At 40.3% G+C, this 17,113-nt stretch overlaps 1 protein-coding gene across 1 annotated transcript in view; it reads left to right on the forward strand.

Annotated features, from left to right (window-relative positions):
* Positions 1–17,113, forward strand: part of ERC1 (ELKS/RAB6-interacting/CAST family member 1) — a 580,149-nt gene that overhangs the window by 484,071 nt on the left and 78,965 nt on the right. The window contains exon 18 of the mRNA XM_011931005.1: positions 391–489. Coding sequence (XP_011786395.1) covers positions 391–489 — 99 coding nt within the window. The remainder of the gene's footprint in view (positions 1–390; positions 490–17,113) is intronic.

Here is a 17,113-nt window from a genome sequence, read left to right on the forward strand (position 1 = left end):
ATGGTCTCGATCTCCTGACCTCGTGCTGGGATTACAGGCTTGAGCCACCGCGCCCGGCCTCTCTTCCTCTTCTTACAAAGCCCAGCCTATCAGATTAAGGCCCCACCCTTATAACCTCATTTAACCTTAATTACTTCCTGAAGACCCTGTCTCTGGGTATGGTAACATTGGGGTTTAGGAGTTGTACCTAGGAATTTTGCGGGGGCACAATTCAGCCCATAGTAGTGCCTAAACTCTTTCCAATATCCTCAGAAATCCTATATTTAGTTTATTTTATTGCAGACAGGATTAGTTTTATCCTTTCTTGTGAAACTCTTAAAATACTCATTACTTTACAGTGTGTCATAGAAACTTTACTTAAATTTAACCTTATGAATAATTTCTTCCTAGACGCAAAATCGAATGAAGCTAATGGCCGACAACTACGAGGATGACCACTTCAAATCCTCCCATTCCAATCAGACAAATCACAAGCCCTCCCCAGACCAGGTAAGATGGCTCTGCAATGTTTTATTAAAAAATCCACACACTTAAATTTTGAAATGTTTTGTACTAGCATGTTGCAAATTCTGAGATACAAGTTAGAAGAAGAAAAATAAATAGAATAATAAATAATAATAAATAAAAAGAAAACTGTATTCTTTTCAAAAAAATCACAGATTCAGTTTCTTTGTAGAAAGTTGGTGATTCTAAATATTTTAAGAGCAGATACTTGAAAGATTTGAACAACAAAGAATCCTTGAATTGGGTTGAGAAAAAAAAATTAACTTTCTCAGAGATACGTACTAATAATATGTAATTTTTAACTGTCTTTACTAATTTTTAACTGTCTTGATTTTCCTTTTAAAGAAGTAGTGCCTTATTAGAAAAACAAGACTCTTTCCTTGCAAGCCTAGTGAGGCACAGTTTTTAGGTTGTTTCTGTTTAATTGCAAATTATGAACTCTCTGCTCATTACCTATTAAAAGTGAAGATTGAAACTTAGTTCTTCACTCCCTGTCCTTGTGGATCCCTCCAGCATGTCATGCGTAAGGAAAATTGTGGCCTTCAACTTCTCATCAACACAAAAGAGACGTTGATGAAGCTGAGGGAACCATATTCAATTCTAGTTTCTTGGAAAAAGGGAACTCTCCCCAAATCTTGAAAATGATGGAGGGGAGAGAGTGGTGAACAGATGACCTCATATCCCATAGCCAAAAATCAAATTTTAACATCTCTATCACACCCAGCCTTAAAATATATAGCTAAGGGGAAACAAAAAAATAGTCAAGTAATTACATCCATATGACTAAAGCATCAAGGAAAACTTTCCTGCTAAACATCTCTACTAAATAATAGCAATGACATCGTCTTAGCAGAAGCAGCAGAGACAGTGCAGATGAAAGCAGCAATGGTATTCAAGTTGCCGTTGCTTCTAAGATTCAGAAGGTATAGTCCGTCCTATTGTGATGACATTTACTAAGCCAGTTGAGGCAAACCTTGTATTTTAGAAGGAAAACAGTATAAATATGTAATGTGGGCAAAATGGAGAGCTATCTGCCTGGTGTCAGCAGTCTTTCCCTGCCAAGAGATCGTTTGACCTTTTCTGCCTGCTCCCTGATACCTGGAACTGAATCTGTGCCAGGGGATATATAAGATGCGTGTTTCATTCCTCATGAAAACAGGTTTTTGATAATATAGAGAACCGGATGTCTGGAGTAGGAAGAGGGAAACAGAGAAAGGTTGAAGGAAAAGCAAAACATAAGGAAAAACCTCCAACTTGATACTTTTGCCCAGATCCAGCCCTGAGATAGAGATGGCGTCTTGGAAAGTAGGAAGAATAGAAGTATAATGACAAACTACAGTTGTTCCTCTGTATCCTCGGGGGGTTGGTTTCAGGACAAACCCACTCGCAAATATCAAAATCCATGGTTGCTCAAGTCCCTTATATAAAACGGCATGGTATTTGCATAGAAGCTATACACATCCTCCCGTATACTTTTGTTTAGTTTAGTTTAGTTTTGTTTTGTTTTTGAGACGGAGTCTTGCTCTGTTGCCCAGGCTGGAGTGCAGTGGCTGATCTCAGCTCACTGCAACCTCTGCCTCCTGGGTTCAAGTGACTCTCCTGCCTCAGCCTTCTGAGTAGCTGGGATTACAGGCACCTGCCACCACGCCTGGCTAATTTCTGTATTTTAGTAGAGACAGGGTTTCACCATGTGGCCAGGCTGGTCTCAAACTCCTGACCTCAGGTGATCTGCCCGCCTTGGCCTCCCAAAGTGCTGGGATTACAGGTATGAGCCACCGCACCCAGACCCTCCCATATACTTTAAATCATCTCTAGATTACTTATAACCTAATACAATGTAAATACTGTGTAAATTGTTGTTATACTGTATTTTTAAAATTTGATGTATTAATACATTGTTATTTTTATTGATTTTTGTATATATGTATGTGTATGTATGTATTTCATCCGCGGTTGGTTGGATCCACAGATGTGGAACCCGCAGATACAGAGGACCGACAGTAACTACTAATTTTGATAGTTTAGGGAATTAGAATATGTTTAAGAGAGCCAAGAAATTATCTTCTGCGACATGATGCTTACGTCTGTGTTTTAAATACTAACCACCTCTTTTTCATTCCATGCTGCTCGGGGCATTGCCCCTGTCGTCTCTCCCTGTAGGATGAGGAGGAGGGTATATGGGCATAGCCAGAGGCTCTTAGTTCAGCCATTTTGTTCAGAACGGTGAGAAACAGCTTTCCTTGACTATAGAAATGGTTTTTGTTCGTTTTCATTTTTCTTTTTACACAGTAACTCTCACATCTCATTTCTCTGTAATTCATGAAATCCTGGTGTGCTTTCTGTTTTTTCATTTTCACGTGATTTTTGTGTGTATTGCTGTGCTTCTGACATAGTGGGGTTTGGATTTTGTGGCTTTTTTTTTTTTCCCTCGTTGTGTGTTAATAGTCACTTCTATAATTTCTTTTCATACATTTTTGGGAGAACTTCTAGGACATGTAACTAAATTTCTCCAGTTGTGATGTTATTAATTACCCTTTCTAGGGTGATTTTACAGTGTCCTGGCAAGGTCTGTAGTAACTTTATATGAAACTGGCAATAGAAAATTGAACAAGTACTTTGCCCATTGACCTAAGTTTGACATATACTTTTTATGATGATTAATTGTAAATACATGGTGTTTAAAAAAAAACTGCACTGTGAACTAAAACCTCGTTTTGTTTCTATCTCTAGAAGAATGAACTCTCGCAGTCAGCACCTGGGATGCAGCCCCTGGGGCTTTGACGTCACCCTCAAACTATCCCTAAGAATAGGGAGGAGCAAAGTAAAGGAAGACTTTTTTTAGAAGTCGTTCTAAAAATTCTTTTCCCTCCGTTTTCATGGATTGCTGCTGTGTTCAACAGTTGCCAGGACACTGTCTAGATTCTCCTTTTCAGGCCAATTGGCTGGAAAGTATAGTCCAGCTGTGGCAGTATCTCACTTTGATCTGATGCCCTTGAGGTTTGACTAAGGAAATCCTTTTCTTAGAAAAAGTAACAATTATGATTAATACGTTCACACATATTGGTGGCCTTGCACCCTGGATTCACTGCCCATGCTTATCAGTGATCTCACTCCCTTGGAGTCAGTTCTCCCTGAAATGTCTTTGTCTTGGTGTTAAACTGCTTAAAATGATGAGGACATGTGTAGACCTCTTAACTGTTGAACACAACCAAGAAGGATGGAGAGGTAAGTTGTGGAAAGGGGCAATGCACTGTGAGGTGGGAAGCTGTCCAGAGGGCTTTATCCTGAGGGCATGAATGAGGTTGAAATGCACTGGATCGGCCAGGCGCGGTGGCTCCCGCCTGTAATCCCAGCACTTTGGGAGGCCGAGGTGGGTGGATCACACGAGGTCAGGAGATCGAGGCCATCCTGGCTAACACAGTGAAACCCCGTCTCTACTAAAAATACAAAAAACTAGCCGGGCGAGGTGGCGGGCGCCTGTAGTCCCAGCTACTCGGGAGGCTGAGGCAGGAGAATGGCGTAAACCCGGGAGGCGGAGCTGGAGCTTGCAGTGAGCCGAGATCACGCCACTGCACTCCAGCCCGAGCAACAGAGCAAGACTCCGTCTCAAAAAAAAAAAAAAAGAAATGCACTGGATCAACCAGAAAGCTCTTCAGGTTAGAATGCTGCATGTCAGAGAAAGTTAACGCTGAGAGCAATCAGTGTGCTGATTTATCTGCACTCTACAAGGGCAGGTATTTGTCATCATCAAGCATGTGAGGCCATGCAGTAGCTGGATGTAGTTTACTGGTCTCTTAGAAATGAGCATGCCTCTACCTTGTCTGTTTTGTCAGAACACAGGAGCTTCTTAGCTTCCCTGAGCTGGAAGCACCACACACGTGGACATGATTACATTTTTGTAGCAAATCCTTTTTCTGGCCAATCAGAGAAAGCCTGTTGGTATTCTAGGAAACAGGCCCATAGGTAACTTCACCAGGAGACTAAAAAGTCAACAAACCAGCACATAAACTTGTTCCTGAAATCTTCATTTTCCTTTCTCTACCAAAATGGAATAACTCTTAGCTTTTTCCAATTATCACACTGTTGAGCATATTGCACTAATATATTAATTTGCACTGGTTTAACACCATGCAATTGCAATTAGCCGGCCATAACTGGAGTTTCTAGGATATGGAGTTTCCCATTTTATAAAATGTGCTGTCAACCTCATTACATGATAAGGATTTTACCTGAAGAAGTGCATGAGTGGCCCTTGAAACACTGCAGAAGTTTTGACTGGCTACCCACTTTCCTCCTCCTGTTTCCTTACTAATTCTACCGAAAATCGATTTTCTTTAAAAATTCAAACTTTTGAAATTGATGATTTACCTTATCAAACTTAAGAACATATACTTTGCACCTCAAACATTTTCTAGGACACCAATATATACTGATCAAGTATGAGCCTTCCTTGATACAATCCATAGATGGGAAGGGAACCATAGATGTACTGAACTGAAAAGGATTCTGGAGTCAGGCCATTTCAGGAGAGGTGGTAAAGCGTAATGCTTGAGAGTGTAGGCTTTGGAGCAGGATGCCTGTGTTCAGATTCTAACACCACCATGTTCCAGCTTCTGATTTGGACAGGTGTGTAATCGCGCTGCACTTCAGTTTCTTCATCTTTAGGATGGAGGTTGTTGTGGGAAGTAGATAAGTTGTGAGGCACACGGACTCCGGAGCCAGACTACACAGCTTTGAATCTAGACCTCTCCACCTGCCCTGTAACCTTGGAAAAGTAACTCCAACTCCCTGAACCCCAGTTCCTTTATCTAAAAAATGGGTTTATTAATAATGCCTACTTTATAGGATTAACTGGATAGATTAATAGGTTGATATCTGTAGAATGCTTTGAACAGTACCGTACATGCTCTTATTCCATGCTGTTATTATTTCGATTGTTGCTGTTGTCATCGTTAACTTAGATCCATCTCCAGGAAATAGTAAGCTTCCAAGAAGTGTTAGTTACTGTTGTTATTAACATCATCATCTAATCCCGTGCCCTCATTTTATAGGTCAGGATGCAAAACAAAGATTTCAAAGTTGTGACTTAAGGTCCCCAGGCTTTTCTGTGGTCTGGAAGGAAGAACTAGTATCTGACAGTAGAAGAGATAGTAAAGACATATTGATGGTGATAGCTCTCTTTCATCACCACAAGTTTTATCTCCTATATGTTGAGGAATTTTTTCCTTTGGGAAAACACCTTGAATTTTATAAAGAAATTCCCTATGAGATGACATTTAGTCAGTGAAATCTTGGAAGGCATTAGCTCTCAAGCAGCCCTCCTAAGACACACAGACTGAAGCCAGGACTGCCTCCACTCAGAAAAAATAACAGTTCCTTCACTCTCCTCTTGGCCTGTAGAAAATCCGAGTGAGGGCCAGACTCAGTGTCTCACGCCTGTAATCCCAGCACTTTGGGAGGCCGAGGCAGGCGGATCAGTTGAAGCCAGGAGTTTGAGACCAGCCTGGCCAGCATGACAAAACCCCATCTCTACTGAAAATACAAAAACTAGCTGGGTGTGGTGGTGCGCACCTGTAGTCCCAGCTACTCAGGAGACTGAGACAAGAATCACTTGAACCTTGGGGCAGAGGTTGTAATGAGCCGAGATCACACCACTGTACTCCAGCCTGGGTGAAAGAGCAAGACTGTCTCAAAAAAAAAAAAAAAAAAGAAAAAAAAAGAAAAGAAACTGGTTCTCTCTCACACATGTCCTTCTGCTCAGACATTCATGTTAGGTGTTTTAAGTTCAATAACTAAGTAGAATTTGAGCATGATTTGATAATAGTTATATAACTATTCAATAAATCACTTGAATCAATGTCTATTGTAATGTGTTTAAATTGCATTGGTTGCAATAGCCATGAAGTCTTGTATGACTGTCTCAGTCAGCTCAGGCTGCTATTGAAAATATCGTAGACTGGATGGCTTAAACCAGCAGTCCTCAACCTTTTTGGCACCAGGAACAGGTTTCATAGAAGACAATTTTTCCACAACGGGGAGCTGGGGGAGATGGCTTTATGAAACTGTTCTACCTCACATCATCAGGCATCAGATTCTCATCAGGAGCGCGCAACCTGGATCCCTCCCATGCGCAGTTCACAACAGGGTTCGTGCTCCTCTGAGAATTCCATGCTGCCGCTGATCTGACAGGAGGCGGAGCTCAGGCTGTGATGCCCACTTGCCTGCCTCTCCTCTCCTACTGTGCAGCACAGTTCAAACAGGCCGCGGACAGGTACTGGGTCATGGCCCCAACAAACGTTTATTTTTTACAGTTCTAGAGGCTGAAAGTCTGAGGTCAGGATCCCCCAGCATGGTCAAGCGTTTGGTGAGGGCCCTCTTCCTACTTTGCAGATAGCTGGCTTCTCACTGTGTCTTCACAGGGCTAAGAGAGGCAGGAAGTGAGCTGTCTCATGGTTCTTTTTATAAAGGCACCTATTCTATCATGAGGACTCCACCCTCATGACCTGATAACCTCCCCGAAGCCATCCAGGTACCATCACATTGGAGATTAGGGTTTCAACATAAGAATTTTGAGGGGACACAAACATTCAGTTCATAGCAATAACGTTGCTGACTCATAGAACTCAGTGGTGCAAATCTTAGTCTCAGCCCAATAGGGAGTTCCAGAGCAAAGATTTCCTATGTAAGTTAGTTTATCCGTGCCACTCTCTATCCATTTACTGTAAGTTTTCTTCTTTTTTCTTTATCCTTTCTTCTCCTCCTCCCCACCTCCCTTCCCTCCTCCTCCTCCCTCCTTAGAGTAGAATGTAGGTCCCATGAGGACAGGGACTTTAATATACTTATTTATGTATTCCCATCATCTAAATAAATCTAAATAAATGCCTAGGATATAGTAGGTTCTCAGTAAATATATGCATGTGTGTGTCTGTGTGTGTGTGTGTGTGTGTGTGTGTATGTGTATTTATTTCGTTAACTACTGAATTCACAAAAATCCAGAAAAGTAGAAGTAAAGTTTACATTGAAACCAGGAGCATAGAAATTGGTTGTCAGCTTTACTATCAGCACTGCTATTACTAGAAAGGGAAGATAAGAAAGACGAATAGAAACAAAACAATTTTAGAGAAATGTTGAGAATTTAAAGGAAAATCATAATGAAGTCCTAGAGTCTGCCTCCTAAAATTTGGCACTGAATATAATGGAGTTGAATGTAACTCTGAAATCTTTTTCATTCCTTCCGGTAACCTGTGGTTCTTAGCTATCAAGAAGAGCAGCCTGTGCTCTTTCTGGACTTCACGCTGTGGAGCAGCTTGTGTGAACTGGTGTTTGGTCCCTCCAGGAAAGGATGCACCTACCAAGGGCCTTAGAAGTTGGTCTTGGTCTAAGAACCTGCCACTTAACTAAAATCTGGAGATGGCCTGACTGTTGGATCAGCCCTGTAGCATCTCAGAACAGGATTTGGACCAGCATGCTAGACTTTTCATTTTTCGTTAGAGATGATGTAAATATTAACACAAATTTTTAAGACAAGTGTTGTAGAGCAAGTGTCTCCTCCTCTTTTGGCATTTCCTTTTTGTCCATCTTAGCGGAGTTGTCAATGTCCTTACCAGTTTGAAACATCCTAAAATTATTCTCACTGCAATAGTGCAACAATGGAAGCTTTAAATCTCTCGAGAATACATCCGTAGAAGGGAGGTGTTAAATTATCTTGCAGAATTAAATGGTGCAGTGAATTGCACTATTGTCCTGGTATAGAGAAAATGGTCCAAAAACCAGTTTGGGCCAATATCAACACTGACTTTTGATATCACAGACAAGGAAGAATTTGATCTATTTTCAGAAGTGGTTCAGAGATTTTAGCAAGAAACTTCTCTCCTGGAAAGCTTAGCACAAAGCCAGTGAAATTCAAGAAGCACAAGGATCTAGCTGCAGAGAAATAGGAGGGAGAAAAGGAATATTTATTAAGCATTTACTACGGGCCCAGCACTTTCATATATCTTATCGCATACAGAGCTCATAGACGCTAAATAATTTTCCAAGATTACAGAGCTAACAAATGGCAGGTATTTAAACCCAGGACAGACTCCAGACCCCCTGCTCTTTCCATTACACCATACCGAAAGAGGAGTCTTCCATTTTCCAGTCTAGTTCCTTGGACATAATAGACACTTCGTAGAAGCGTGTTGAATTGAATTGCATTCCTAACTGGGGAAATAACAAAATGGTCTTTGCTGATCAGAAATATCTGTAGGTTACCCAAGACAGCCCCTCACTGAAAGGAAGCTAAGCGGTTTCTGACTTCACTGAGACATGTGACTAACCAGGAATCTAGTGAGGAATTTGGAACTATAGAAGGGAGAAAACGTGGGTCTTGGAGGTTGAATAAAGTCTGGGAAGATGAAACAGGAAAAGAAAAGTATTTCAGATAGGAACTAACTTCCAGGAGTTTCAACCTAAGAACGAGAATATGATGTTTAGGGGCTGGTGAGGAAACCAGCCCAACTGAAACAGAGGGTGTCTGTCCTTTCATTCGTTCCATGGTTACCCCCCACCCACACTTCTGTTTTAATATTGGGCACCATAATTCAAAGAGACTAACTACAAATGTGAGGCGTTCACAAGAACAGTTACGTATTGAGCTTTACAGAGGATTAAAGTAGTAATCAGCTTTCTTTGGACATTGTCTGAATCACTGTCTTCTAAGTTGATTGTCCCTTTATCTAGTTCTGTTGCTTTCAGGTCCTGGTCAGGAGGTGGGCTTTGGAACCAGATTACTTGGTTTCAAATTTCTGTGTACCTCACTTTCTTCATTTGTAAAATCAGGATAATAATATACCTGCCCCGGAGGGCTATTTGATGATTAAATGAAGTAATATAAATCCCTTAAAACAGAACAATGCTTTTACATATCAGTAGTTGGTCAGTTAATGTTAGCTATTAACTGGCTTTAACCTGAAGGCACAAGCTGACCACTTACAGCATTAATACCCTTCCCGCTTTTCTCTTTCCTCTCCCTTCCTCACTTTCTCTGTCTTCCTCTCAGCTTCACTTAATGGGAGGATTGAATAAGAGTTCCTTACTCTTCAACTCTGGATTCAAACTATTCTTGCACCACCTGAACTCCAGTTTAATAGTGTTCCCTCTATATGCTCAGAAATGTCTTTAAGTAGTTTGTGGTTTGACCTCGGCACACTACCTGATTTCTGCTTTTCCGGTTTCTCTTCTTCCCTCCTCTCCACACAGAAATTTAAAATCCTCATTTCTGCTTTTCACTATTTTCCAGAGGGTTCACTCCCTTTCCACCTCATCCTTCTGCCCTGGATTCTCACCAGCTGTCTCAGAACTCTGCCCACTGCTATTACAAGCCAAGCTTTCCACCAGCCCTTTTTGCATACCATACTCAGCCGGTCCCTTCCGTGGGCCTCTGTCTTCGCTGAGCCTCCATCTCTTCTCCTGAGCATATACTCATACACTGAAACACAAAAACAGTTTTGCTGCTGCAGCTTTTTTTTTTTTTTTTTCCTGGTCCCAAGCAGCTAGAACCTATGTCAAATCAAAAAAGATTCTGTAAGCCGGGCACGGTGGCTCACACCTGTAATCCCAGCACTTAAGGAGGCCAAGGTGGACAGATCCCCCTAAGGTCAGGAGTTCGAGAGCAGCCTGGCCAACATGGCAAAACCGTGTCTCTACTAAAAATGTAAAAATTAGCCGGGTGTGGTGGAGCGTGCCTGTAATCCCAGCCACTCAGGAGGCTGAGGCAGGAGAATCGCTTGAACTCGGGAGGCGGAGGTTGCAGTGAGCTGAGATTGCGCCACTGCACTCCAGCCTGGGCGACAGAGCAAGACTCCATCTCAAAAAAAAAAAAAAAAGATTTTGAAAAAGAGTTATTTTTGACAAAGACATTGGGAAATAAAGACTAAATGATCAGTGATGCTAGTAGTTCCCCTTTAAAGAATACCTAGTAAGCGCCAAACGCTGAGTTGCAAGTTTATAAGCACATTGTAAGCATGTTTTCGTTGAAACCAATGTAACAATTCCAAGAGATAGGTACCATTTTCATTATTTTACTGCTGAGGAAACTGAACCTTGGAGAAGTTAGCTTACTTATCCAAGTTCACATACCCAGTACACAGTAGAAGCCAGATTTGAAGCCAGATATGTCTAGTTATATCAAAACTTGACCCACCTCTGATAAGGAAACAAAGCTAGAAGCATTTTTAAAAGAGGTTATTATGCCTTTGTGTCCATACTGATTACAAGAGAAAGGCAAGTAAATGATGGAATTCAGGATATGCTACCCCAAAATATGGCACCTTGGCACTGGATACAACAACAGAAGCAGGAAGGTCTCTCTGACCTTCTCCTCACCCTTCTTGCCTGAAGCAAGTGAGAAAAGAATTTTCTGACCTGCCCCTAAAGTAAGTCATAAAACCTTCATTGCAGAGGTACCCACCCCATAGCTGGAGGAAAAGAATGTCCTTATCTCTGAAGACAGGGAACACAAAGAACAGCAAACAGGCCTTGCCCAGTTTATTACTATTATTAGATTATACTCTTTGTCCTCAAGTCCATTTCTCCATGACTGTCTACTCTTCATCTTAGTATAAAAATACACAGATTTCCTTTTTTGAAGTCTTCATTTCTTTCTTTCTTTTTTTTTTTTAGAGACAGTGTCTCTCTCTGTCGCTCAGACTGGAGTGTAGTGGCATGATCATAGCTTACTGTAGCCTCAGACTCATGGGCTCAAGGGATCCTCTTGCCTCAGACTCCTGAGTAGCAGGGACTACAGGCGTGTACCACCATGCCCTGCTAAATTTTGTATTTTTTAGTAGAAGCAGGGTCTCACTATGTTGCCCAGGCTGGCCTCGAACTCCTGGGTTCAAGCAATCCTCCCACCTCCGCCTCCCAAAGTTCTGTGATTACAGGCCTGAGCCACAGAGCCCGGCTGAGGTCTTCATTTCCGAAGGCTCCCGTGTTACATAAAACTTACAGTAAGTAAATGTGTATGTTTTTCTCTTGCTAGTCTCTGTTATAGGGTTCTCCCCCATTAACCTAGCAGTGGATGAAAAAATAAAATCTCTTCTGCCCTAAGAATATTCCCATAAGAATATCCAATTATAAATAATGAAGACTAACAATAAACTCCTTTTAAAATCTGAGTAGAAAGGGACCCCATGGTAGCAATGTGTGTATGTTGGACTAATTTGTAACTATTCTCCTAAGTGTTCTTTCTGATAATGCATTTTGGGATTGGTATACTACAAATGTACTTTTTCTCCAAAATTATAAATCCTGGATGCATCCATTTATGTAGATATGACATACCTTTCTTGCTTCAAATATCAATAACATGTAGTGTAAGAAGCCTCCAAGGGTGTGGTCTTTTTAAAGCTGGAACTCACATCCTTTATTCTATCTAGTAAGCCATCTCTCAGGTCTCATTCTTGAGAGGAAAAAAAAAGCTGACAATAAAATAAATGTCTACATTTAAATTTATTTTTCCCGTAATGTTTCATATCAAAATGGAAGCCATGTTTTTCATCGTTTCATTCAAGACATAAAACCTTGTGAAAAACCAAAGTAATGGAGGAAATGAGGAATTGTTGTTTAATGGATGTAGAGTTTTAGTTTTGCAAGATGAAAAAGTTCTGGAGAATGGTTGCACAACAATGTGAATGTATTTAGCACTCGTAAACTGTGCACTTCAAATGGTTAAGATGGTGAATTTTATGTTAGGTGTATTTTACTATAATTTTAAAACTTTCCTAATTAAAGAAGAAGTAATGCTGATTTTCTGGCAAAAAAAAAAAAAAAAGATGTGTTCAAAACATGCACTGAATATTATTTGGAAAAGTTTTCTTAGTGAAGAGAAAGAGGCAACTTCCTCTTTGCCAGGTAAACATTTCAAGGTTTTGAAATGGAAAAGAACTGCCCTTGAGGCTTTGATTTAGCCTTTTGTTCTCTGCTTGGGAACTGGGCTGTTTGTTTGTTTATTTAACTGGTTGCTTTATTAGTGTAGTAAAGCATTACACTGTTTGTTCTTCCTTGATTTGAACTGCTTAGAAGTCTTTAATCATTTGCATAATTTATTATTTTCAAATACGTTCACATTCAGCATTTCCTTTAACAAAGATACACACCTATACCTTTTACAAAGACTGAATATTTAGGCAACTTAACAGCTACAAACTGAGCTTTTTAATGAATTGAAGCACTTTTCATTCAATAGACAAATTTGGGGACCATCTTTTAGAAATTGGATCCAGAAAAATATTCTGAACCAGGGACTGACTCTTAAATAATTTCCCAACATCAATTAAATGAGATTTTTCCTTTTTTTAAAAAAAAAAAACATTTTTTGTTTTGCTTAATGCGGTTAAACTTTTTTTTGAGACAGTCTCGCTCTGTCACCCAGGCTGGAGTGCAGTGCCTGGATCTCGGCTCACTGCAAGCTCCGCCTCCCGAGTTCACACCGTTCTCCTGCCTCAGCCGCCCAAGTAGCTGGGACTACAGGCACCCGCTACCTTGCCTGGCTAATGTTTTGTATTTTTAGTAAAGATGGGTTTTCACCGTGTTAGCCAGGATGGTCTCAATCTCCTGACCTTGTGATCCACCCACCTCGGCCCCTCAAAGTGCTGGGATTACAGGTGTGATCCACCGCGCCCGGCCGAGGTTAAACTTTTAAGCAAAACCCTACAGGAAAGTTATCTGGAACTCTTTACAAAATGAGTGTATTTCTTTGTGAGAAGAAGAGCGTGTGGAGTGCAAGGGTATGCATTTATTGGTTTACTTCCCCAAGCCCAGTGTTTGTGTTTGTTTGTTTTTGGTATTTTGGGGTTTTTTTAAATTATAAAGCATTATATTGTTATATTTAAATCTTTTCCTTTATTATTATTATTATTTTAAAATTGACATCTAGTAATTTTACATGTTCGTGGGGTACAGTGACATTTTGACAAATGTGTGTAATGCTCAAATCAGGGTAATTAGCATATCTATCACCTCAGACACGTATCATTTCTTTGTGTTGGGAACATTTAAAATTCACTCTTCCAGCTATTGAAAAACACATAACAAATTGTTGTTAATTATAGTCACCTTATAGTGCTGTAGAACACTAGAACTTGTTCCTCCCATCTACCTGTACTTTTACTCACTCAGTGGATTCTTCTCACCCACTGCACAGAAAAGCCAATACACTGAGACAGAAGCATTACAGTAGAGAAAGAGTTTAATTATCTCAAGGCCGCTGATCAGAGGACGAGAGATATTTCTCAAATCTGCCTCCCCAAGAATTCAGAGGCTAGGGTTTTCCAGGATAATTTAGCAGGCTGAGGGCCAGGGCATGGGTACTGCTGATTGGTTGGGGTTGAGATCATAGAGGTGTCAGAAATTATCTTCATACACTAAGTCAGTTTCTAGATGGGGGTCACAAGACTGGCTGAGTGACGTTCCTTGGTATGAATGACAGGTCCGAGTGGAGTCAGTTGGTTGCCGGAATGCAAAAGTCTCAAAAATACCTTAAAGACCAATCTTAGGTTTTACAACAGTGATGCTACCTGTAGGAGCAATTGGGGAAATTACAAATTTTGTAACCTCCAGCTACATGACTCTTGATGAGTAAGCAATTTTAGAAAGTAAGCTGAGGAACAGGCTGGGCACGGTGGCTCATGCCTGTAATCCTGACACTTTGGGAGGCTGAGGTGGGTGGATCATGAGGTCAGGAGATCGAGGCCATCCTGGCCAACGTGGTGAAACCCCATCTCTACTAAAAATACAAAAAAATTCACCTGGGTACGGTGGCACGTGCCTGTAGTCCCAGCTACTTGGGAGGCTGAGGCAGGAGAATTGCTTGAACCAGGGAGGCAGAGGTTGTAGTGAGCTGAGATCGTGCCACTGCACTCCAGCCTGGTGACACAGCAAGAGTCCGTCTCAAAAAATAAAAATAAAAAAACAGTAAGCTAGGGAACAATGGCTGGTTATCATTTAACTACACCTACGTCTTAGAGGAATTCAGTCTTTTCTCATAATCCTAACCTTGTGGCCTTTCATTCATCTCACAAAGATGGTTTCAGCCCCCAGAGGGGGTCAGCTTACAGAGGGACTATTATCATTTTTGCTTCAAAGTTACACTATAAACTAAATTCCTCCCATAGTTAGCTTGGCCTATGCCCAGGAATGAGCAAGGGGAGTGAGCTTGTGAGGTTAGAAGCGAGATGGAGTCAGTTAGGTTAGATTTCTCTCACTTTTATAATTCATGCAGAAGCAATTTTATATTCATGAACCCACCTCTAGCTTTCCCCTTCCCCCTGCCCTTCCTGGCCTCTAGTAATCACTATTCTACTCTCTCTTTCTATGAGATCAACTTTTTAAGCTTCTGTACATGAATGAGAACATATGGTATTTATCTCTCTGTGCCTGACTTTTTCACCTAACATATTGTCCTCCCAGCTCATCCATGTTGCTGAAATTACAGAGTTTCATTCTTTTTTTTTTAATTACTAAATAGCATTCCATTTTATATATATTTGCCACATTTATCCATTCATCTGTTGATGGATACTTAGGTTAGTTCCATATCTTGGCAGTTGTAAATAGTGCTGCGCTAAACATGGGAGTACAGTTATCTCTTTGATGAACTGATTTCCTTTCCTTTGGATATATACCCGGTGGTATAATAGCTAGATCGTATGACAGTTCTATTCTAGTTTTTTTAAAACCCTCCATACTGTTTCCTATAACAGCTGTTCTAATTTACATTGCCACCTACACTGTATAAGAGTTCCCCTTGCTCCACATCCTCTCCAGCATTTGTTATTTTTTGTTTTTGGGGGTTTTAAAATAATAGCCATTTTAATTGGTGTGTGATGGTATCTCATCATGGTTTGCATTTGTATGATGATTCACGATGCTCAGCATTTTTTCATATACCTGGTTCAAACGCAGTGTCATTTTGGTTGGGAGGCCATTAGGCTAAGGCAGCTCCAGTGCCCTGAGTTCCTACATGAACAAACTGAAACCCAACTTTTGTAAACAGCCATATTCTAGGCCAATCAGAAACCACCAACTAACCCCCTACCTCGGAGCTTCCCAATACTTAAGTTTAACCAATCAGAAACTGCCTGGCTAACCTCTAACCAGGGACTTTGCACTGGAATGATCCAAAAAACATGACTGCCCCACTTTAACCAATAAGGGATTTTCTTTACCTTGCTTCTGCTTTCACCTTACAAAAGTCTTCTCCCAATCTCTTCATCAGAAAAACCCCCAACCACTTATGGCCTAAGACTGCCTGATTAATGAACTGCGGTCTGCTTAAATAACTCTTTAACATTTTAATATGCGTTTATCTTTTAACACCTGTTTAATCTCACTGTGATCACAAACCATACGTTGTATTAATTATTTTACATTTTTGAGACTTTTGTTTTATGGCCCAAAACATGACCATCTTAATGAACATACCTTGTGCTCTTAAAGGAATGGTATTCTTTAATTGTCACATACAGTGTTCTGTAAATATCAATTAGGTCAGGGTGGTTGATAGAGTTTGTCAGATCCTCCATGTCTTCACTGAATTTTTGTAGAGGAAGAGGTCTGTTACTTGCAGAGAAAGAAGCATTCAAATCTCCAACAAAAATTAGAGATTTTTCTGCTTGTCCTTTGAATTATTTCAGGTTTTATTTTGTATTTTGAAGCTCTGGCTGTGTTTGCAAACTCATTTATGATTATTACATACTCCTGATAAACCTTTTTATTTTCAGAAATATTGTTTATCTTGAAATCTACTTTACCTGTCTTAAATCAGCAAGGGGCACTACAAAGTGACAGAAAAGGCAAATGTAAATAATGTTTAACAAGTAATAGGCATTCAGTGAATACTTGTTGAATATTGAATTTTAGTATTTTCTGTGTGGCAGATTGCCAGATAATACGGTTTCGTGTGTGTGTTTCTTTTTTAATAATCTGTTTTCTAAGTCTCAGAGTGGGTGAGATGCTATGGATAAAATAGTGTGCACTTTGGGAAGTTAGTTAGTTACTTCCAAGGTTGAGCGTTGGTCCTAGCCTTCTCATACAAGAAGCAGCTCGTAATGACACAATGAATGAGTAGGCAATCTAGCTTAAATCTTGAGAGAAAAACTAATGATTGCACATACAATGTCAGGTGTTTTCAGTAGAGAGGAATAGCAGGTCAGGAAGGACAGCTTCATAAATACCTGATCTTAGGACCTTTGGCTACATTTTTACTGCTTTCCTGATATTTACTTGAACCGAAGCTCATTCTCTATATACCAACACAAGTACAATTCTATTCTGTTATTTAGCTGTTTAAAACAAAGTAGTTTCTTCATATCATGATTTAAAAAGAGTAGTTGCTCATGTCTCTGAAAGAATCATTGGAAAAGAAGAGTAGTTTTTCTTAATTCCAAAGATCTTCAAGGCAGTGGTGTCTTAAGCAGGAAAATAGGAGAGACCCATGCAGCCTTAAGGAAGCCCACTATAATCTTCCCTTTTTCCTCTTGTTTCTTTATCCCTGGAAGTAAACAAACTAAAACTGGTTTTGACATTTGAAAAGGAAATAAACATTGGAGTAATCCCCTGTGATTCTCTT

Source organism: Colobus angolensis, unplaced genomic scaffold (assembly GCF_000951035.1).
Source record: "Colobus angolensis palliatus isolate OR3802 unplaced genomic scaffold, Cang.pa_1.0 Scaffold89, whole genome shotgun sequence".
In the NCBI taxonomy this organism is placed as follows: Eukaryota; Metazoa; Chordata; class Mammalia; order Primates; family Cercopithecidae; genus Colobus; species Colobus angolensis.